Source organism: Piliocolobus tephrosceles, chromosome 15, assembly GCF_002776525.5.
Source record: "Piliocolobus tephrosceles isolate RC106 chromosome 15, ASM277652v3, whole genome shotgun sequence".
In the NCBI taxonomy this organism is placed as follows: Eukaryota; Metazoa; Chordata; class Mammalia; order Primates; family Cercopithecidae; genus Piliocolobus; species Piliocolobus tephrosceles.
The window spans coordinates 25,596,845-25,613,171 of NC_045448.1; the positions used below are offsets into that span (position 1 = coordinate 25,596,845).

The 16,327-nt window shown below is 40.5% G+C and overlaps 1 protein-coding gene across 14 annotated transcripts in view; it reads right to left on the bottom strand.

Annotated features, from left to right (window-relative positions):
- DTNB (dystrobrevin beta) overlaps window positions 1–16,327 on the bottom strand; it is a 301,137-nt gene that overhangs the window by 184,620 nt on the left and 100,190 nt on the right. For all 14 annotated transcript variants that reach the window (XR_003309546.1, XM_023230081.2, XM_023230086.1 and 11 more), the window contains 2 exons: window positions 15,673–15,778; window positions 11,785–11,951 (listed from right to left, as the gene is read on the bottom strand). Coding sequence is in view for 13 of the 14 variants with exons in the window: in XM_023230081.2 (XP_023085849.1) it covers window positions 11,785–11,951; window positions 15,673–15,778 (273 nt within the window). In the remaining variant the exon portion in view is untranslated. The remainder of the gene's footprint in view (window positions 1–11,784; window positions 11,952–15,672; window positions 15,779–16,327) is intronic.

Consider the following 16,327-nt stretch of genomic DNA (forward strand, 5'->3'; position numbering starts at 1 on the left):
TTAGGGGGAAAGCTTTCAGTCTTTCACTATTAAGTATGATGTTAACTGTGGGGTTTTCTTTCTTTTAAGAGACAGGGTCTCACTCTGTCACCCAGGCTGGAGTGCAGTGATGCAACCATAACTTACCGCGGCCTCAACCTCCCAGGTTCAAGTGATCCTCCCGCCTCAGCCTCCGGAGTAGGTAGGACTACAAGTGTATACCACCAAGCCCAGCTAATTTTTTTTCATTATTATTATTTTGGTAGAGATAGAGTCTCACTATGTTGCTCAGGCTGGTCTCTAATTCCTGGCTTCAAGTGATTCTCCACCCTGAGTCTCTCGAAGGGATTAAAGGTGTGAGCCACTCTGACTAGCCACTGTGGGTTTTTCATAGATGTCCTTTTTCAGGTTGAGAAAGTTCTCTTCTATTCACAGTTTATTGCATTTTTTTTTAACCGTGAAAGAGTGTTGGGTTTTGTCAAATTCCTTTTTCATATTTATTGAGATGATCTTATTTTTTGTTCTTTAGTCTGTTAGCATGGTATATATTATATTGATTTCTGCATGCAAACCAACTTTTGCATTTCAGGGGTAATTCTCACTTGCTCATGTTGTATAATCCTTTGTATGTTCTTCCAAATTTGGTTTGCTAATATTACTTAAAAAAAAAAAAAAAAAACTAAGAGATTCAAGACGTAATAGTCTGGAAGCAGCAAATTGGAAAGCAGGTAGAAAAATAATCAGGATGACTAGTGTCGGCAGAATTCTGTTTACCTTCAGCAAACCCTGTCCTTGTATGATCTCTTCCCCTTTGAATGTGGGTGGAACCTATAAATATGATAAGCTATCATTCTTTTGATTACATTAAGTTATAAGGCAAAAGGGAGATTACAATGGGTGGGCCTGGTCTAATCACATGAGCCCCTTAAAAGTATTTCTCTGGCTGGCCGCAGGAAAGGAAATCAGAGAGATGCATTCTAGTTGGCCTAGAAGAAAGCAAATGTTTGTGTTGCAAACTGCCTATGAGAGTCACATGAAAAGAAACTGCAGGCTGCCTCTGGGAGCTGAGACTCATCCTCAGCTGGCTGCCAGCAGGAAAATGGGGACCTCAGCACCACAGCTGCAACTAAATAAATTCTGCCAACAGGGAGCTAGCAGGAGGCCCTCTAAGCCCTAGGTGATAACTACAGCCTCAGCTGACACTTTGATTTCAGCTCAGTGACACCTGGAGCAGAGAGCCTGGACTTCTGACTTATAAAATCGGAGACAATAAATTTCCACTATTTTAAGCAGCTAAATTTGTAGTAACTTTTTATGCAAAAACACAAAGTTAAAACAGTGAGCACAAGTCCTGGTTTGTCCAAGATAATCACAGTTTATGCATGCTGTCCCTGCATAATTAATAGTGCCCCCTTTCACTCTCAAGTGGGTCTGGTTTAGATGATGTTACATGGTCACCCTAATAAAAATGTCAACCCCTAAATATGCATGGGATGTGAGAGAATAAACCACCACCTGAAAGGGTTGCAGGGAAGTGGAGTTCTTCCAGGACAGCCAAATTTCAATGGAGACAGTAGGGTGAGAGAAATGTGTGGCGAAGCAGCTGAAAGTGAGGGCAGCTTGCTGGCCAAGGACCAGCAGTGCTAAAGGGAGCTGAGCTGCGGAGGACTGACTATGAGAAAGCTGGGCTGGGGCAGGATGCACAGACCATGATAAAATGCTGGTGTCACCCAAGACAGGAGGCCAGACAGCTTAAACGAGGACACTGACTGATAAAAGCAGAGGCAGGGGCCATGGCAGACCCAGCCTCAGCAGTTTCTTTGAGAAGAGTTGGCCATTGGGTTAAAGGACTTGATTTTGTATATTTTGTTTTTAATTTCTTCATGTGTATGTCTTAGCTTTTGCTTGCCACAAATGGGGATATTGTCTTATAAGTTAAAAAAAATTTTCTGTCTGGTTTTGTACTTTGCACAAAGTAACTGTTTAATTATGACACGTGGCTATTTAAAACTGGACAGGAGCATGCTCAGTAACCATGCCTTTTCCCCGTGAATACATATTATCTTTCATAATCCAACAGGTGTGAAGAGAGGGACACTAGTTATATGGAAACTGAACATTGCTTCTGACCAAGGTAAGTCAACAATCTCAATTGATCCAGGTCTGTCACAAGAAAATTTGCTCTGACTCCCTAAATGGCTTACTTTTGCTATCACTAATGCCCAAACAACTATGCTGCACATTCATAAGCTGTCCATTAACATTTTTTTAAGTAAAGCAATATTATTTAACAGAGATTGTTAAAGAAATCCAAAATACTTGCTCATTTACAGAAGATTTTGAAGAACACGGTAAGTAACTTTGTTCAGAGGTGGACTCTGCCATCTGCTGGGAAAAAAGGTGAAATTTCCATACCATCCACCAGTCAGTTACATAACTACCCTCCATGAAGGCCCTCTACTAACTGTATCTGCGGTACAAGCGTATTTTGTAAAAATGGAGACTTCCTGCTAGGGAGTAACTAGATGGGAATCAGTCAGATCTATCTTGGTAAAGTGAAGACCAAGGAAGCAGAGATCCGAATGGAAGGCAGAGAAGAAGGCATGTTTGCTATGAGCCTTCCTTGCATATCAAGAAAGGTTGAAGGCCGGGCATGGTGGCTCATGCCCGTAATTCCAGCACTTTGGGAGGCCAAGGCAGGTGGATCATGAGGTCAAGAGATTGAGACCATCCTGGTCAACATGGTGAAACCTCGTCTCTACTAAAAACACAAAAATTAGCTGGCGTGGTGGTGCGCACCTGTAGTCCCAGCTACTTGGTAGACTGAGGGGATCATGAGGTCAAGAGATCAAGACCATCCTGACAAATGTGGTGAAACCCCATCTCTACTAAAAACACAAAAATTAGCTGGCGTAGTGGTACGCGTCTGTAGTCCCAGCTACTTGGGAGGCTGAGGCAGGAGAATTGCTTGAACCTGGGAGGTGGAGGTTGCAGTGAGCCGAGATCATGCTACTGCATTCCAGCCTGGTGACACAGTGAGACTCCGTCTCAAAAAAAAGGAAAGGTTGAAGAGTTTCAGTTGGGAAAAATGAAAAAGGTCTGGAAATGGATGCGGGTGATGGCTGCACAACAATGTGAATGTCCTTAATGCCACTGAACTGTACTCTTAAAAATGGCTAAGATGGTAAATTTTATATTACATATATTTTACCACACAATTAATAGGAGCTTGGGTGGGAGGGAAGGAAGTAGGCAGGCATGGAGGGAGTTTGGTTTAAAGTGAATCAGAAAAGCATGTATGCCCAGATCAAGGAAAAGGAAGGTTAAGGTTAAAGATCATTTAATAGTGATTTAAAAAAAAACCACAATTATGTATCCAAAATACTTTACTTAAAAAAACTAACCTATTTAAATATGGTAATAAAAATCCTAGTAAATATTATAGTTAGTTGTTTTAATAAAGTCTTACTTTAAAAAGTATAATTTAGTAGGAAAACATGATAAATCACTATAGCTAAATTAACCATTTATGTGGGAACCCTTGTTCTGATTACAAGGCTTTATCCCACGTGGGACAGACTGTAATTTCCAAACAGATACTGGGCAGAAGATCACTGCAACAATTTCTCCATCACACAGGCTCCTTTGCAGTGTGACCTTCCCACGACCATCACCAGCACCATGAGAGGAGTCCAGTTCTCCTCCCCTTCACTCTGGGCTGGCCTCAGTGACTCCTCACATAATGCAGAACACAGTAGAAGTGAGGCTGCACACCTCCCACAGCCAGGGGTGAAAGGCCTGTGCTTCGGCCCTGCTCTCCTGGACAACTGCTGTCTGGATGCCTCCTATAGGGACGCTATCTCTTAAGACACAGCAGCCAAGGGGTGAGGAGCACAAGCCACATTAAGGTACCACACATAGGTGGCCCCAGTGTCCGCTCTGGCAGATCCTGGCCTTCCCCATCCCAGTGCAGTCAGACATGGGAGGGAAGAACCCTCCGGTCACTCAAGCCACATCCCCCAACCCTAGTATTTCAATCACCCCAGCAAAGGCCCCAGACGGCATGGAGCAGAGAAAAGCCAACCCTCCACCCATCCAAATCTGCAGGTGTCATCAAATGATCGGTGTTTAATGTCACTAACTTTTGGGGTGGCTTATTATGCAGCAAGAGTCACTGGAACACCACAGTACTGATGGCAAGGTTACTCAAATATTTGTCAAGTGTCTCAAAGAAGAAGACTGATATAACTTGCATGTTGGAATACAAACATTAATATTTAGTTACTGTCCACTTTCTTATTTCCAGGTAGAGGGACTCTCTGACCCTCACTCACTCCTCCCCTAATCAGACTGGTTGGTTTTAGAGAAGGAACTGAACATGCCTAAATCAACCCCTTCCTCTCCCTTTTTTCTTGGGATCTGCACACTCCACAGAAAGCATACATTCTCCTCTCCACCAGATCCACAAATGTTCAGGATCTGCTCCCTGCTGGAAATGCCAGCAGTTGGGTGGGAGTATATTTCATTTGGGGGCTACTGGCAAGTCCACTGTTTCCCCACAATTAAAACCACTTTCTCAAACAGACTACCACTTGCCTAATTCCTGGCTGTCATCTTGTGGGGAGGAAAAGTGAAGTGGAATTAATGAGTCTTCTAAAATTCCAATAGGAACTATTAGAAATGGTGGGCACAGTGGCTCATGCCTGTAATCCCAGCACTTTGGGAGGCTGACGTGGGCGGATCACCTGAGGTCAGGAGTTCGAGACCAGCCTGGCCAACATGGTGAAACCCTGTCTCTAGTAAAAATACAAAAATCAGCCAGGCGTAGTGGCAGGCGCCTGTAATCCCAGCTACTCAGGAGGCTGAGGCAGCAGAATCGCTTGAAGCTGGGAGGTGGAGGTTACAGTGATCCAAGATCATGCCACTGCACTCCAGCCTGGGTGACAGAGCAAGACTCCGCCTCAAAAAAAAAAAAAAAAAAAAAAAAAGAAAGAAAGAAATGGTGTTGGAGGGCTGGTCTCCATGGCTCATGCCTGTAATCCCAGCACTCTGGAAGGAGGAGGTGGGCAGATGGTTTGAGCTCAGCTCAGGAGTTTGAGACCAGTCTGGGCAAAATGGCGAAACCCTGTCTCTACAAAAATTATCTGGGAATGGTGGCACATGACTGTAGTCCCAGCTACTCAGGAGGCTGAGGTGGAAGGACTGCTTGAGCCCAGGAGGTCAAGGCTGTAGTGATCCATGATCATGCCACTGCACTCCAGATGGGCAACAGAGGTGGTCTCCTGTCTCAAAAAAAAAAAAAAAACAGAAGAAGAAAAACTCGGTCAGAAATAGATATTCATTTATTCATTAGGAGACTTATCTATCCTAGCTGTCTCCATCTTTCTTAAACTTACTTTCCCTCTTAAAACAACTTTAACTGGGTTTTTGTCCCCACCACTCCACAGAAACTGTTCTCCAGACAATCTCCACATTGTTAGACAAAGGGTCAGTTCTTACTCATTACCTGACTGTCAGCAGCATTTGACACAGTTGATTACTTCCTCCTCCTCCAAACACATTCTTCACTTGTTTTCCAGAACACACACTCTCTTGGCTTTCATCCCACCTCACTGGAGGCAGGATCTTCCTCTTCTCCCAGATGTCCTCATATTGAAGAGCTTCAGGGGTCAGTTCTTACTCCTCTTTTTCCTTCTCTATTTTCACTCATTCTCTTCGTGGTATAAGTGGTATCATCCAGTCTGACGGCTATTTTAAATATAGGCCAATGACGCCGAGATTTATACTTCTATCTCAGACTTCTCTCTTAAACTCTAGACTCACCATATACAATGACTTCAACAACTCCATACGGACGGATATCTAATAAAACTTAAGTTCAACATGTCCAGAACAAAGGGTGAATCAAGGTTCATCCTTGATCCTAACATCTAAACGCTCTCCATTCATAGCCTTCCCCATCTCAGTCTATGGCAATTCCATCTTTCTATGCTAAGGACTTTTCCTTGACTCCTCCACTCTCACAAGCCACATTCAACCCATTAGGCTGATTTATACAACGTATCGTAATTCAATCCTTTTTTACAAACTCTACTACTACTGTCCTACCATATCTTGTTTTAATTATCATTAGAATTTCTCCTAAATGGTCTCTCTGCTCCTCTCTTTCTTTTCTACTGTCTACTCTTTACATGGCATCTAGACTGATCATTTAAAAATATAAATCATATCATATTATTCTTCCATTCAAAACCCTATAAGGACTCCTCATTTCACTCGGAGTAAAAGTCCTTACAATGGTCAACAGGCCCACATTAATGTTTTCACCTTGTCTCCTACAATCCTCCCCTGCTCATTGCATTCTGGCCATGCTGGCTTCTTTCCCTGGATTTACAGGTATACCCCTACCCTGGGGCCTGAACACTGAACACTACCTCTGCTCTTCCCCAGATCTCTGCTGGTAAACATCTAAGTGTGCTCAAATCTCATTTTCTCAACAAAGCCTATATGACTTCCATATTCAACCTCCAATCTCCCCAGCCCTATGTTCCTGATTCCACTTGCTAATCTGCTCATGTTAGAGTCCCATTAGGTTGGCAGAAGGGCTCTGCTCCATCCATGCAGGTGCCCAGCCTCCTCCATCTGAGGACTTCTGCCTCCGCCAGTTCCTTTGGAGACCATTCCATTTGGTCAATGTATATCGGCAGTGGAGGGTAAAGATAGAGGCACACCTGCTTCAAACTGCCTTGGCTAAGAAGTGATATATATATAATATACAACATATAATATACAACATGCCCTCCTTGTGGCCAGATAGGACTATATGACTAGTTCTCTCCAGTGGAATTTAAGCAAAGGAAACCGTGGATATTAGCGAAACTTCAATCACCAAGTACCTCTTTGTTCCCTTTTCTTATACACAGAGCACACTTGCCTCCTCCCACCATGCCACACATGTCCAGGCAGAACACGTGCAGTCCGATTCAGTGGGTGCATCCAGGATCTCTGGATATGGCACAGTCTCCTTCAAAAAGATCATGTGGAACTCCTTAAGATGCAATCTGTGAACTAAAAAGGCAAAACTATCTGCACCAGGTTAGGCGCAGCGGCTCATGCCTGGAATCCCAGCACTTTGGGACGCTGAGGTAGGTGGATCACAAGGTCAGGAGATCGAGACCATCCTAGCTAACACAGTGAAACCCCATCTCTACTAAAAATACAAAAAAATTAGCCGGGCGTGGTGGCGGGCACCTGTAGTCCCAGCTACTCGGGAGGCTGAGGCAGAAGAATGGCGTGAACCCGGGAGGTGGAGCTTGCAGTGAGCCGAGATCACGCCACTGCACTCCAGCCTGGGTGACAGAGCGAGACTCCGTTGCCAAAAAAAAAAAATATATATATATATATATATATCTGCACCTTCCCTTCCTGCTCCCAACATACAATGGTGGAGCCAGAGCAGGAGCTTCTTCCTTACCCAATATCCTTCTTGGCCAGGTGGGCTCTGGCATACCGTCCAGAGGGGCTGCACAACCTTCACAACCCATCAACCTACTCTGCCAGACCAAGTTCTCAGAGGTTTTTTCTTTTTTTTCGTTTTTTTTTTTTTTAATAGTAGTTTTATAGCTCAAATAGTTAAGGGCTTGTTCAGTTCAGTCTCATAATTTCTTTGCCAATGTAATTCCCTCAGAAACTTAGTAGGCCTTTGATCTATTTGTTTCCAGTTGATTCCATGTGCCAGTAACCACACACAAAAAGTTCTTTCCTAAGACTAATGTATTTCTTTGCCGCCTGCTTTCAACTAACAGAAGCCACCTGGAGGCCATATGAAAAAGGTCAGTTGCTTCTGACTTTGGCTGTATGACAGAATCACTTGGGGAACTTTATTTTTTCTTTTTCTTTTTTTTTTTTTTTTTTTTTTTGGGATGGAGTTTCACTCTTTTTGCCCAGACTGGAGTGTAATGGCGTGATCTCGGCTCACTGCAACCTCAATCTCTGCCTCCCGGGTTCAAGCGATTCTCCTGCCTCAGCCTCCAAGTAGCTGGGATTACAGGCACCCACCATCACACCCAGCTAATTTTTTGTATTTTTAGTAGAGACAGGGTTTTACCATGTTGGCCAGGCTGGTCTTGAACTCCTGACCTCAGGTATCTGCCCGCCTTAGCCTCCCAAAGTGCTGGGATTACAGGAGTGAGCCACTGTACCTGGCCCACTTGGGGAACTTTTAAAAACTGTCTATGTACAGGGTTTCATGTACCTCAGACCGATACATCAGAATCTCTGCAGGCAGAACCAAGGGGACTCTGATAAGCAGCCAAGAACAAGAGCCCATACCCTTAATCTGATCTTTGCTACAGGACTGAGTCACCTTTTTCAACTGAGAAGGTCTACTAGGACTTTGTTGCTTAAAGCCTTTCTCAACTCTTATGCTTTCTCTCTAGGGTCTGGAAGCAGTCTGTTTTTCCTTTCACTGCCCCAAGAGTCAGAGCTTTCTCTGTTCCCTTTCATTTATTGCTTGCGCACTAGCCAATTCTTTCTGAACTCATCTCTATCCTATGTCGCCTTACCATTAACAGTCTCACATTCTGATCTTTTCCAACACTTGACCTACAGCCCAGTGGGTGTGAGGTGTGCCTTCCAAATGATCACAGATGACACATTTACCAAATTGGTTACCACTATAAAACATGGGTTTCTGACTTTCCCTCTCCATTGTCAGTTTCCTCATCAAGTGTGCCACATGACTGTTAAGACAATGCCATACATTTTAAGATTTTAACAGAAATCTACTTCTAGTACTAAAACTTCAGTGACTTAACACAAAGTTCTTATCATGCCCCTATCACAGTCAAGTGGGTTGCTAGATATTCTTCTCCACCCATCATTCAAAGACTCAGTTTCCTTTCGCTTAATGGTTTCACCCTCCACTGGGTTGTAATGACATTCTCTACACCAAGATAGCAGAGAGGGTAGAGAAGGCACCCTGTTATTTATTAACTGTCTTCTTCTGGAAGGACACCTATCATTCTGTTTGCATTCCACTGGCAAGAACTATTCACATGGTTCCACTTAACTACATGAAGGCTGAAAAGTGTAGTCTAGACACGTGCCAACAAGAATAGGAAAAGAGTAACGCTAACAAGCTCCAGCAGTCTCTTTCACACTCATTAAAACTTAAGCTCCACAGGGCAGGAGTCTTTGTCTAGTTTGTTCATAGATATATCCCAAATACCTCTTACAGGACCTAGCATACAGCAGGTGCTTAAAAAATAAATTTTGAATGAAATAATGAACAGACAGGATGAATCTCAGATATGGTACCATATGGCATTTTCTTTGTAACAAAGGCAAACAAAACAGACCAAGGACTAAAATAATGAATTATACTGCATAGTTACTGAGATAAAACATTCAACAGAAATTCTTGCAAAAATCAAAATAAACTTCCAGGTACTACTTAAAACTCACATATCACATCTACAATGAAAATTCATATACTAGCTAGTTAAACACACACTTAAACTCACATGTGAGCATACAGAAACTTTTTTGAAAATATTAGTATAAACACAGCTGACAATCACAAAGAAATTACTGTTAAATTGGTAGCACATCTTTTTGTTAGCTGGAAACCTCTTGGCTCAGCCTCAAAATTCAACCACATCTTCCTCAAAGAGCAAGAGCTCTGCACGTACAGAATCTTAACTTTGAAAAGAAGTTCTCTCTCCAGACACCTACACATACTTGTTGCTAAAAGACCTTAACCAGTATGCATCTACCATATGCAAGGCATACATCCATCAAAATTCAGAACTGACACGTTTATCATACTAGCTTCAAAATTATGCGGGATAACAATACTTGAATTTTTTTAAAAAATTAAGTCACTTTAACAAAAATAAAAGAATTTATAAAACAAAAAAACTGAAATAATAACAACACATGGAAATAAGATCTAGTTCACAAGAGTGCTGTGAGGGTCAAACAGAAATGTAAGAATTCATTTGTGATTTGTAGACTTTTCTGTATGTATCTTATAACCCAATGAAAAAATTCAAGAGTAGATGAAAACATGCAAATCATAAAGCAGTATCAGTCACTTGTCTCTAAATAAATACAAAATCCCCATTTTTAAAAGGGTTATAGGTTAGTCAAATGAGGAAGTTCAAACCAGGGGGAATAAGAAGTTCCCCATTCTCCTAGCCCCAACATCCAGAATGAGAATTTTCAGTAGAAATATATCAGCAAACTCAGTCATCACGAAAGGTAAAACAGCAAAAACTATCCCAGTGTAAAGAGTTAGACTCTACACACACACAAAGTGGAAAAAATATTAACAATTAACATAGTGAAGCACCTGTACTTTCAGAAATCTGTAAATTTTCTTTATTCAATGAAAAAGAAAAGAAACTACTGTGTTTTTTTCCTTTTTTTTAGGATTTTAAAAGTGGCTCTTCAACACAACCACCACCAAAAAAATGGAATTCACAACACAACAAGACCCAGGATAGGAAATTCAGTTTAATAAAATGTTATCGTTAAGTATAACAGAAACCTATCCAGTAAAAAAAAAAGGGGGGGGATCTTTAACAGATTTTCAGAGATGAAGGAACAAGAGTTAAGTGTACATGTGGGTTGAAGTTTGTTTTGTTTTTTTCTTTAATTCCTGATGTGATTTTATTTGCTTTTTCTTGGTTGAGTTTTAAGACAACGAAAGGGAAAATAAAAACTGGTTATTAAAGCTTTCTAATACTTGAAGGCCAACAGGATAACCAGGCTAAAGAACCTAGATCCTGAATTATACTTCTGACCTTACATGTTTTTCTACCGTTTAGCAAACCAACCAACAAACAAAAACTAGGGAAAAGATTTTAAAACAAAGTCTGTAGCAACTTTTTGGAAGGAAAATATGGCATTTTTAAAACTCTGGAAATAAACTGAGAGAAAGGAAGGAAAATAATTGATGATAACCATGTTACATAATTTATAAGAACCACAGAAAAATCAGATATTGACTTCCGCCAAGATATTATTATTTTAAAAACTACTTTTGAAGGTAAAGACACCAATGTGGCAATGGCCGTAAAATACAATGTTTTTTCCAACTTTACAAGTATAAATACTTAACTCTTTTCTTTTCTGCAACTTTCCTTGCAACATTTAAACCCTATAAATGTGAGGAAATTTTGCTTGCAAAAAGAACTTTAAGTATTTTTTTTTTTTTTTTTTTGAGAAGGAGTCTCACTCAGTCATCCAGGCTGGAGTGCAGTGGCACAATCTCTGCTCACTGCAAGCTCCGCCTCTCAGGTTCACACCATTCTCCTGCCTCAGCCTCCCAAGTAGCCAACACACCCGGCTAATTTTTTTTTTTTTTTGTATTTTTAGTAGAGACAGGGTTTCACCATGTTAGCCAGGATGGTCTTGATCTCCTGACCTCGTGATCCGCCTGCCTCAGTCTCCCAGCATGCTGGGATTACAGGCCTAAGCCACTGCGTCTGGCCTGTACAATTTTAAAATAAGAAGAAACCCACTTTTCACTTCGGAAAGACAGCACTGCAACATTCCATTTTACTGAATAAAAGAGACCATTTCAAACGTACTGTCTTTGTTTCCTGGAATTTTTTAAAATTCTGCTTTTAAAATCAAGTGAGGAAGCACATTTTTGCAACCCTGGCATAAATGTTAGTGTTAAGATTTTACTACACCACATCCTTATTTGGTAGGCATCCATGAGGAAACTGGCCCAGGGGCTGTTACTGATAAAACAGGTTAACATTCAGGGACACAGATGAAACACAAAGCAGTTACCCAAGAGGAATGCTCTTTCATCTGGTGCTGATTGCTGTGAGGCCCACCGGCATGGCCACGCCAAAAGCAATTCTGGCAGAGCTGATAGTTGTGGCACTGCTGGCATCGGTACCGGAAACCCATCATACTCTCACATCGGCAGTAGGAGCACTCCACGGGATGGAAGACTTGCAGACAAGAGAGAAAAGGGGAAGAAAAAGGACAGGAGAGAAGAGATGGAATAAAAGAAGAAAGAATAAATTTTCATTTGGAGAACAAAGTCAATACAGAGGAATACCAAATCTAATATAAAAACAAAGGTAAAAACAAAATTAGAGCTGGATGCGATGGCTCGCCCTTGTAGTCTCAGCACTATGGGATGCTGAGGTGGGTGGATCACTTGAGACCAGGAGTTCGAGACCAGCCTGGATAACGTGGCAAAACCCTGTCTCTACTAAAATTACAAAAAAATTAGCTGGACATGACAGCACATGCCTGTAATCCCAGTTACTCAGGAGGCTGAGGCATGAGAATCATTTGAACCCAGGAAGCAGAGGTTGCAGTGAGTGGAGATCACGCCACTGCATTCTAGCCTGGGTGACAGAGCAAGACTCTCTCAAAAACAAAACAAAACACAACTACAACTAAAGAATCTAAATTGTCTGCTAGTCTAACTAGCCATTTACTAGAAAAAAAAAGAAAAGATTTAATACATCAGAAAAAAAATTCAACACAGACTACTGATTCTAATCTAATCATTCCAGTGTACTATCAAGGGCAATATACAACTGTATGTTACAGATCACTATTTATACTTTTAAATGTTGGTAGCATAATTGTTTTCTCTGACAATTCAACTCTGAATACAAGAAAAGGAAGTTAATAGAAAAGAGGGATAGGCCAGCCGTGTTGGCTCACGCCTGTAATCCCAGCACTCTGGGAGGCCGAGGCGGGAGGATCACCTGAGGTCAGGAGTTTGACACCAGCCTGACCAACATGGAGACACCCCATCTCTACTAAAAATATAAAATTAGCCGAACATGGTGGTGCGTGCCTGTAATCCCAGGTACTCGGGAGGCTGAGGCCAGAGAATTGCTTGAATCTGGGAGGCGGAGGTTGCAGTGAGCCAAGATCGCACCATTGCACTCCAACCTGGGCAACAAGTGAAACTCCGTCTCAAAAACAAAAAAAAAAGAAAATGAAAAGAGGGATAGAATACTCACATGTTCACTGAACAACTCTTTCTAGCATTATATATATAAGACCACAATCTTATTTCAATTATAGGGACTTCTAGACTTGCTTCCAAAAATATATATTAACTAGTGAATCAAGACTCAAAAAACATTGAGTATGAGGTGAGAAAAAATGTATGAGCAAGACTATATAACATTATCACTAGGGACTAAAAGAAAACTAAACTCAATAATGAGAAATCCAAAGGATATTACTTCTTCTAAGAAATTCAGTTTTTTGCCATCAAAGTGTTTCTAAGGAATGCTGGAAATGCTAATTAAGAGCATGTGTTCCAAAGTAACTATACAGCCTAGTATAGTTCCTCCAGAGAACAGGTCTCCCTCAAACTCAGCAAACGTCAATGAGGTCAACATCTGTGCAGCCAATATTTATAATTCTAAGTAATTTAGGTTAATATTAGAAGATATATGTATGTTAGTATTAAATTATCAAATACATTCTGATAATTTGGGTTGAACATATATGTCTATGTGATTCTCCTGTGTTCTCTTCCAAACCGGGCAAGAGCCAATCCTTAGTCAGTGGAATGGGTGACAGGTGGAAAAGTAGAGAACCAGAATGATGAAAAAATTAACAAGTGTATTGGGTCAATTATAAATAAGAAAGAGAAGGACTGTTCAGGTTCTGGTAAAAGTATTATTTTGGTAAAGTGCATCACTTAGTAGTTACCTTCTTATATACTGTACACTTGGATTAGTAAATCAATGTATAAAGTGCAACTTTTGCTTGAGTGAATAAATATTTCTCCTTCTGCATAGTAATGTCAATATAATGTCAATATAATTCATGATGAACTTCATAAAGCCCAAACCAAAAAATACCATAAATACCATAATTTTATAATTTGTTTCTCACCATTAAAACTGACATACAGAAAAATATTAGTGTGATAGGTAACCTTTTATTTCTAGATATTTTAATTATTTTATAAAATTTCTGTCTCTGATAAAAACACTACAAACCATATACACTAAGAATGTAATCAATAAATTATATACTTCATAAAAGTCACAATAAAATGTTCCTATGCATATGGATAATAATATATCTTGACAAGTGAGGCTCTTTCTACTTGGTATAGCAAATACAAAATGATTTTCTGAAAATCAATTGGACAAAAAACTACTAAAACAAGGCTATAAAAGCATTGCTCTCCAAAATTTAAATCTATCCAAGAATCCTGTTTTAAAAATTGTGCTGTTTTAATCTAGAGAGATTCTGGTCCTTTAAGAAACGAATCCTTAATCTGAGGTACTTGTGAACTAAAGCCGTAGATGGGTAAAAGGCTGAGAAAAATTTATTTTAAAGTATGGATATGAGAGCAAGAAAATAAAAACAGTATGGACGTTTATTAAAAGCGGACTCTTGGCTCTTCCTTGTTCTCTTTTGAGGAATGAAGAAAGGCAAGAGCCTGGAGAGAGGGAAGGTTACTAGAAAAGGATGGCCTTCCCTTTAACAAACTCCAACAACCTAAAGGAGGAGATAAACTGATGGCAAAAGCAGGAAAAATTAAGAAGTCACTAAGAGATAAGTACCATTTTAACTGAAAGCAAAACAAAGATTTATGTCAAATTACTGGGAGGGACACCAAGAATAGTTTCAAGGCAAAATGGTAAAGGAAAAAAATGGGGAAAAAAAGGGAATCCACTGTTAAATTATATCTTGGCTATTTTTCTATAAATTATTCCAAAATAATTATAGTTTTAGCAGTTGATATAGCATATACACAGTTTTTTAGAGCTATGAGTTTGATAAATCAAAGAGGAAACAGGAAGTAATGGCTAAAAAGCAGCTGGGCTCAAACAGAAAACAATCATCTGGAATCTTAGGCAGGGATAGCCTATAGTTCAAGTTGTATGACCTGATATGACTACTTCTTGGTATCCTTTCTTGCTTTTTTTTTGAGATAGAGTCTCACTCTGTTACCCAGCTGGAGTGCAGTGGTGCGATCTTAACTCATTGCAACCTCAGCCTCCGAAGTTCAAGCGATTCTCCTGCCTCAGCCTCCCATCAAATAGCTGGGATTACAGGCGCCCACAACCACGCCCGGCTAATTTCTGTATTTTTAGTAGAAACAGGGTTTCGCCATGTTGGCCAGGCTGGCTGGAACTCCTGATCTCAAGTGATCCACCTGCTTCGGCCTCCCAAAGTGCTGGTATTACAGGTGTGAGCCACCATGCCCAGCCTACTTCTTGATATCCTTTTTAAAGTAATAAGTCTCTTTGAGACCAACCTGGCCAGCATGGTGAACCCCTGTCTCTACTAAAAAGATAAAAATTAGCCAGGCGTGGTGGCCAGTGCCTGTAATCCCAGCTACTCAGGAGGCTGAGGTGAGAGAATCACTTGAACCCGGGAGGCAGAGGTTGCAGGGAGGCAGAGGTTGCAGTGAGCCAGGATTGCACCACAGCACTCCAGCCTGGGCAATAGAGTGAGACTCTATCTCAAAAAAAAAAAAAAGGTAGTAAGTGTCCTCCCTTTTTTGAAAGAAATATTCTTCTGAAAGCCAAAACCACAAAATCAAATGACAGAGTGACAGCAAATGTCAACTGTAATTTTCAATGATATTAATAATTAATAGCTAAGGAGATTGCAAATAATCAGTTCTTATACTTTCTACAGCATGATGAATTGAACAATAAAAGTTCTGCTTACCATTCTCAACATGGGCAAGCCTGTGCATGAGAGGTAGCCAGACAAGGCACTGGGGAGGAGGGTCAGCCATCATCGTGTCTAAAAACATATTTAGCATTATCTTTCTCTGTAAAAAGAAGAAAAACAAATATACTTTAAATTTTTAAACAATTTCCAAACTCCAACTTTAAGTTAATTTAGGATTTTTCCCATCCAAGCTTTAGTGAATTATATGGTTAAATTTCACAGCAAAATAAAATATTTTACATTTCTATAGACACTACTACATGCTGTACTTTACACTACTACTATTAGTATATTCAAATGTATTCCCACATACATTATTTTATTTTAGTCAACTATATAAGGTAAAGTAGGTTAGACATTACTATCTTCACTTTACAGATAGGAAAATAAAGCATTTAAAGGTTTTATAGTGGCCTGGCCCAAATCAGATACAAATCCAAGACTGTCCTTCAAGTTACTATTTCTGCTATCCAGTGGCGGAAAGGAGACACCCCATACCCCAGTATAAAGCAACATCAATGAGAGCAGGGACGGTGGCTGGTTGTCTACCACATTTCTGGCTCTCCTAACAGTGCCTGGCATGTATTTGATAAGTAACTATTGAAAAAAATAGTAGTAATTTGAAGGGCAAACACCTAGACATCATTTA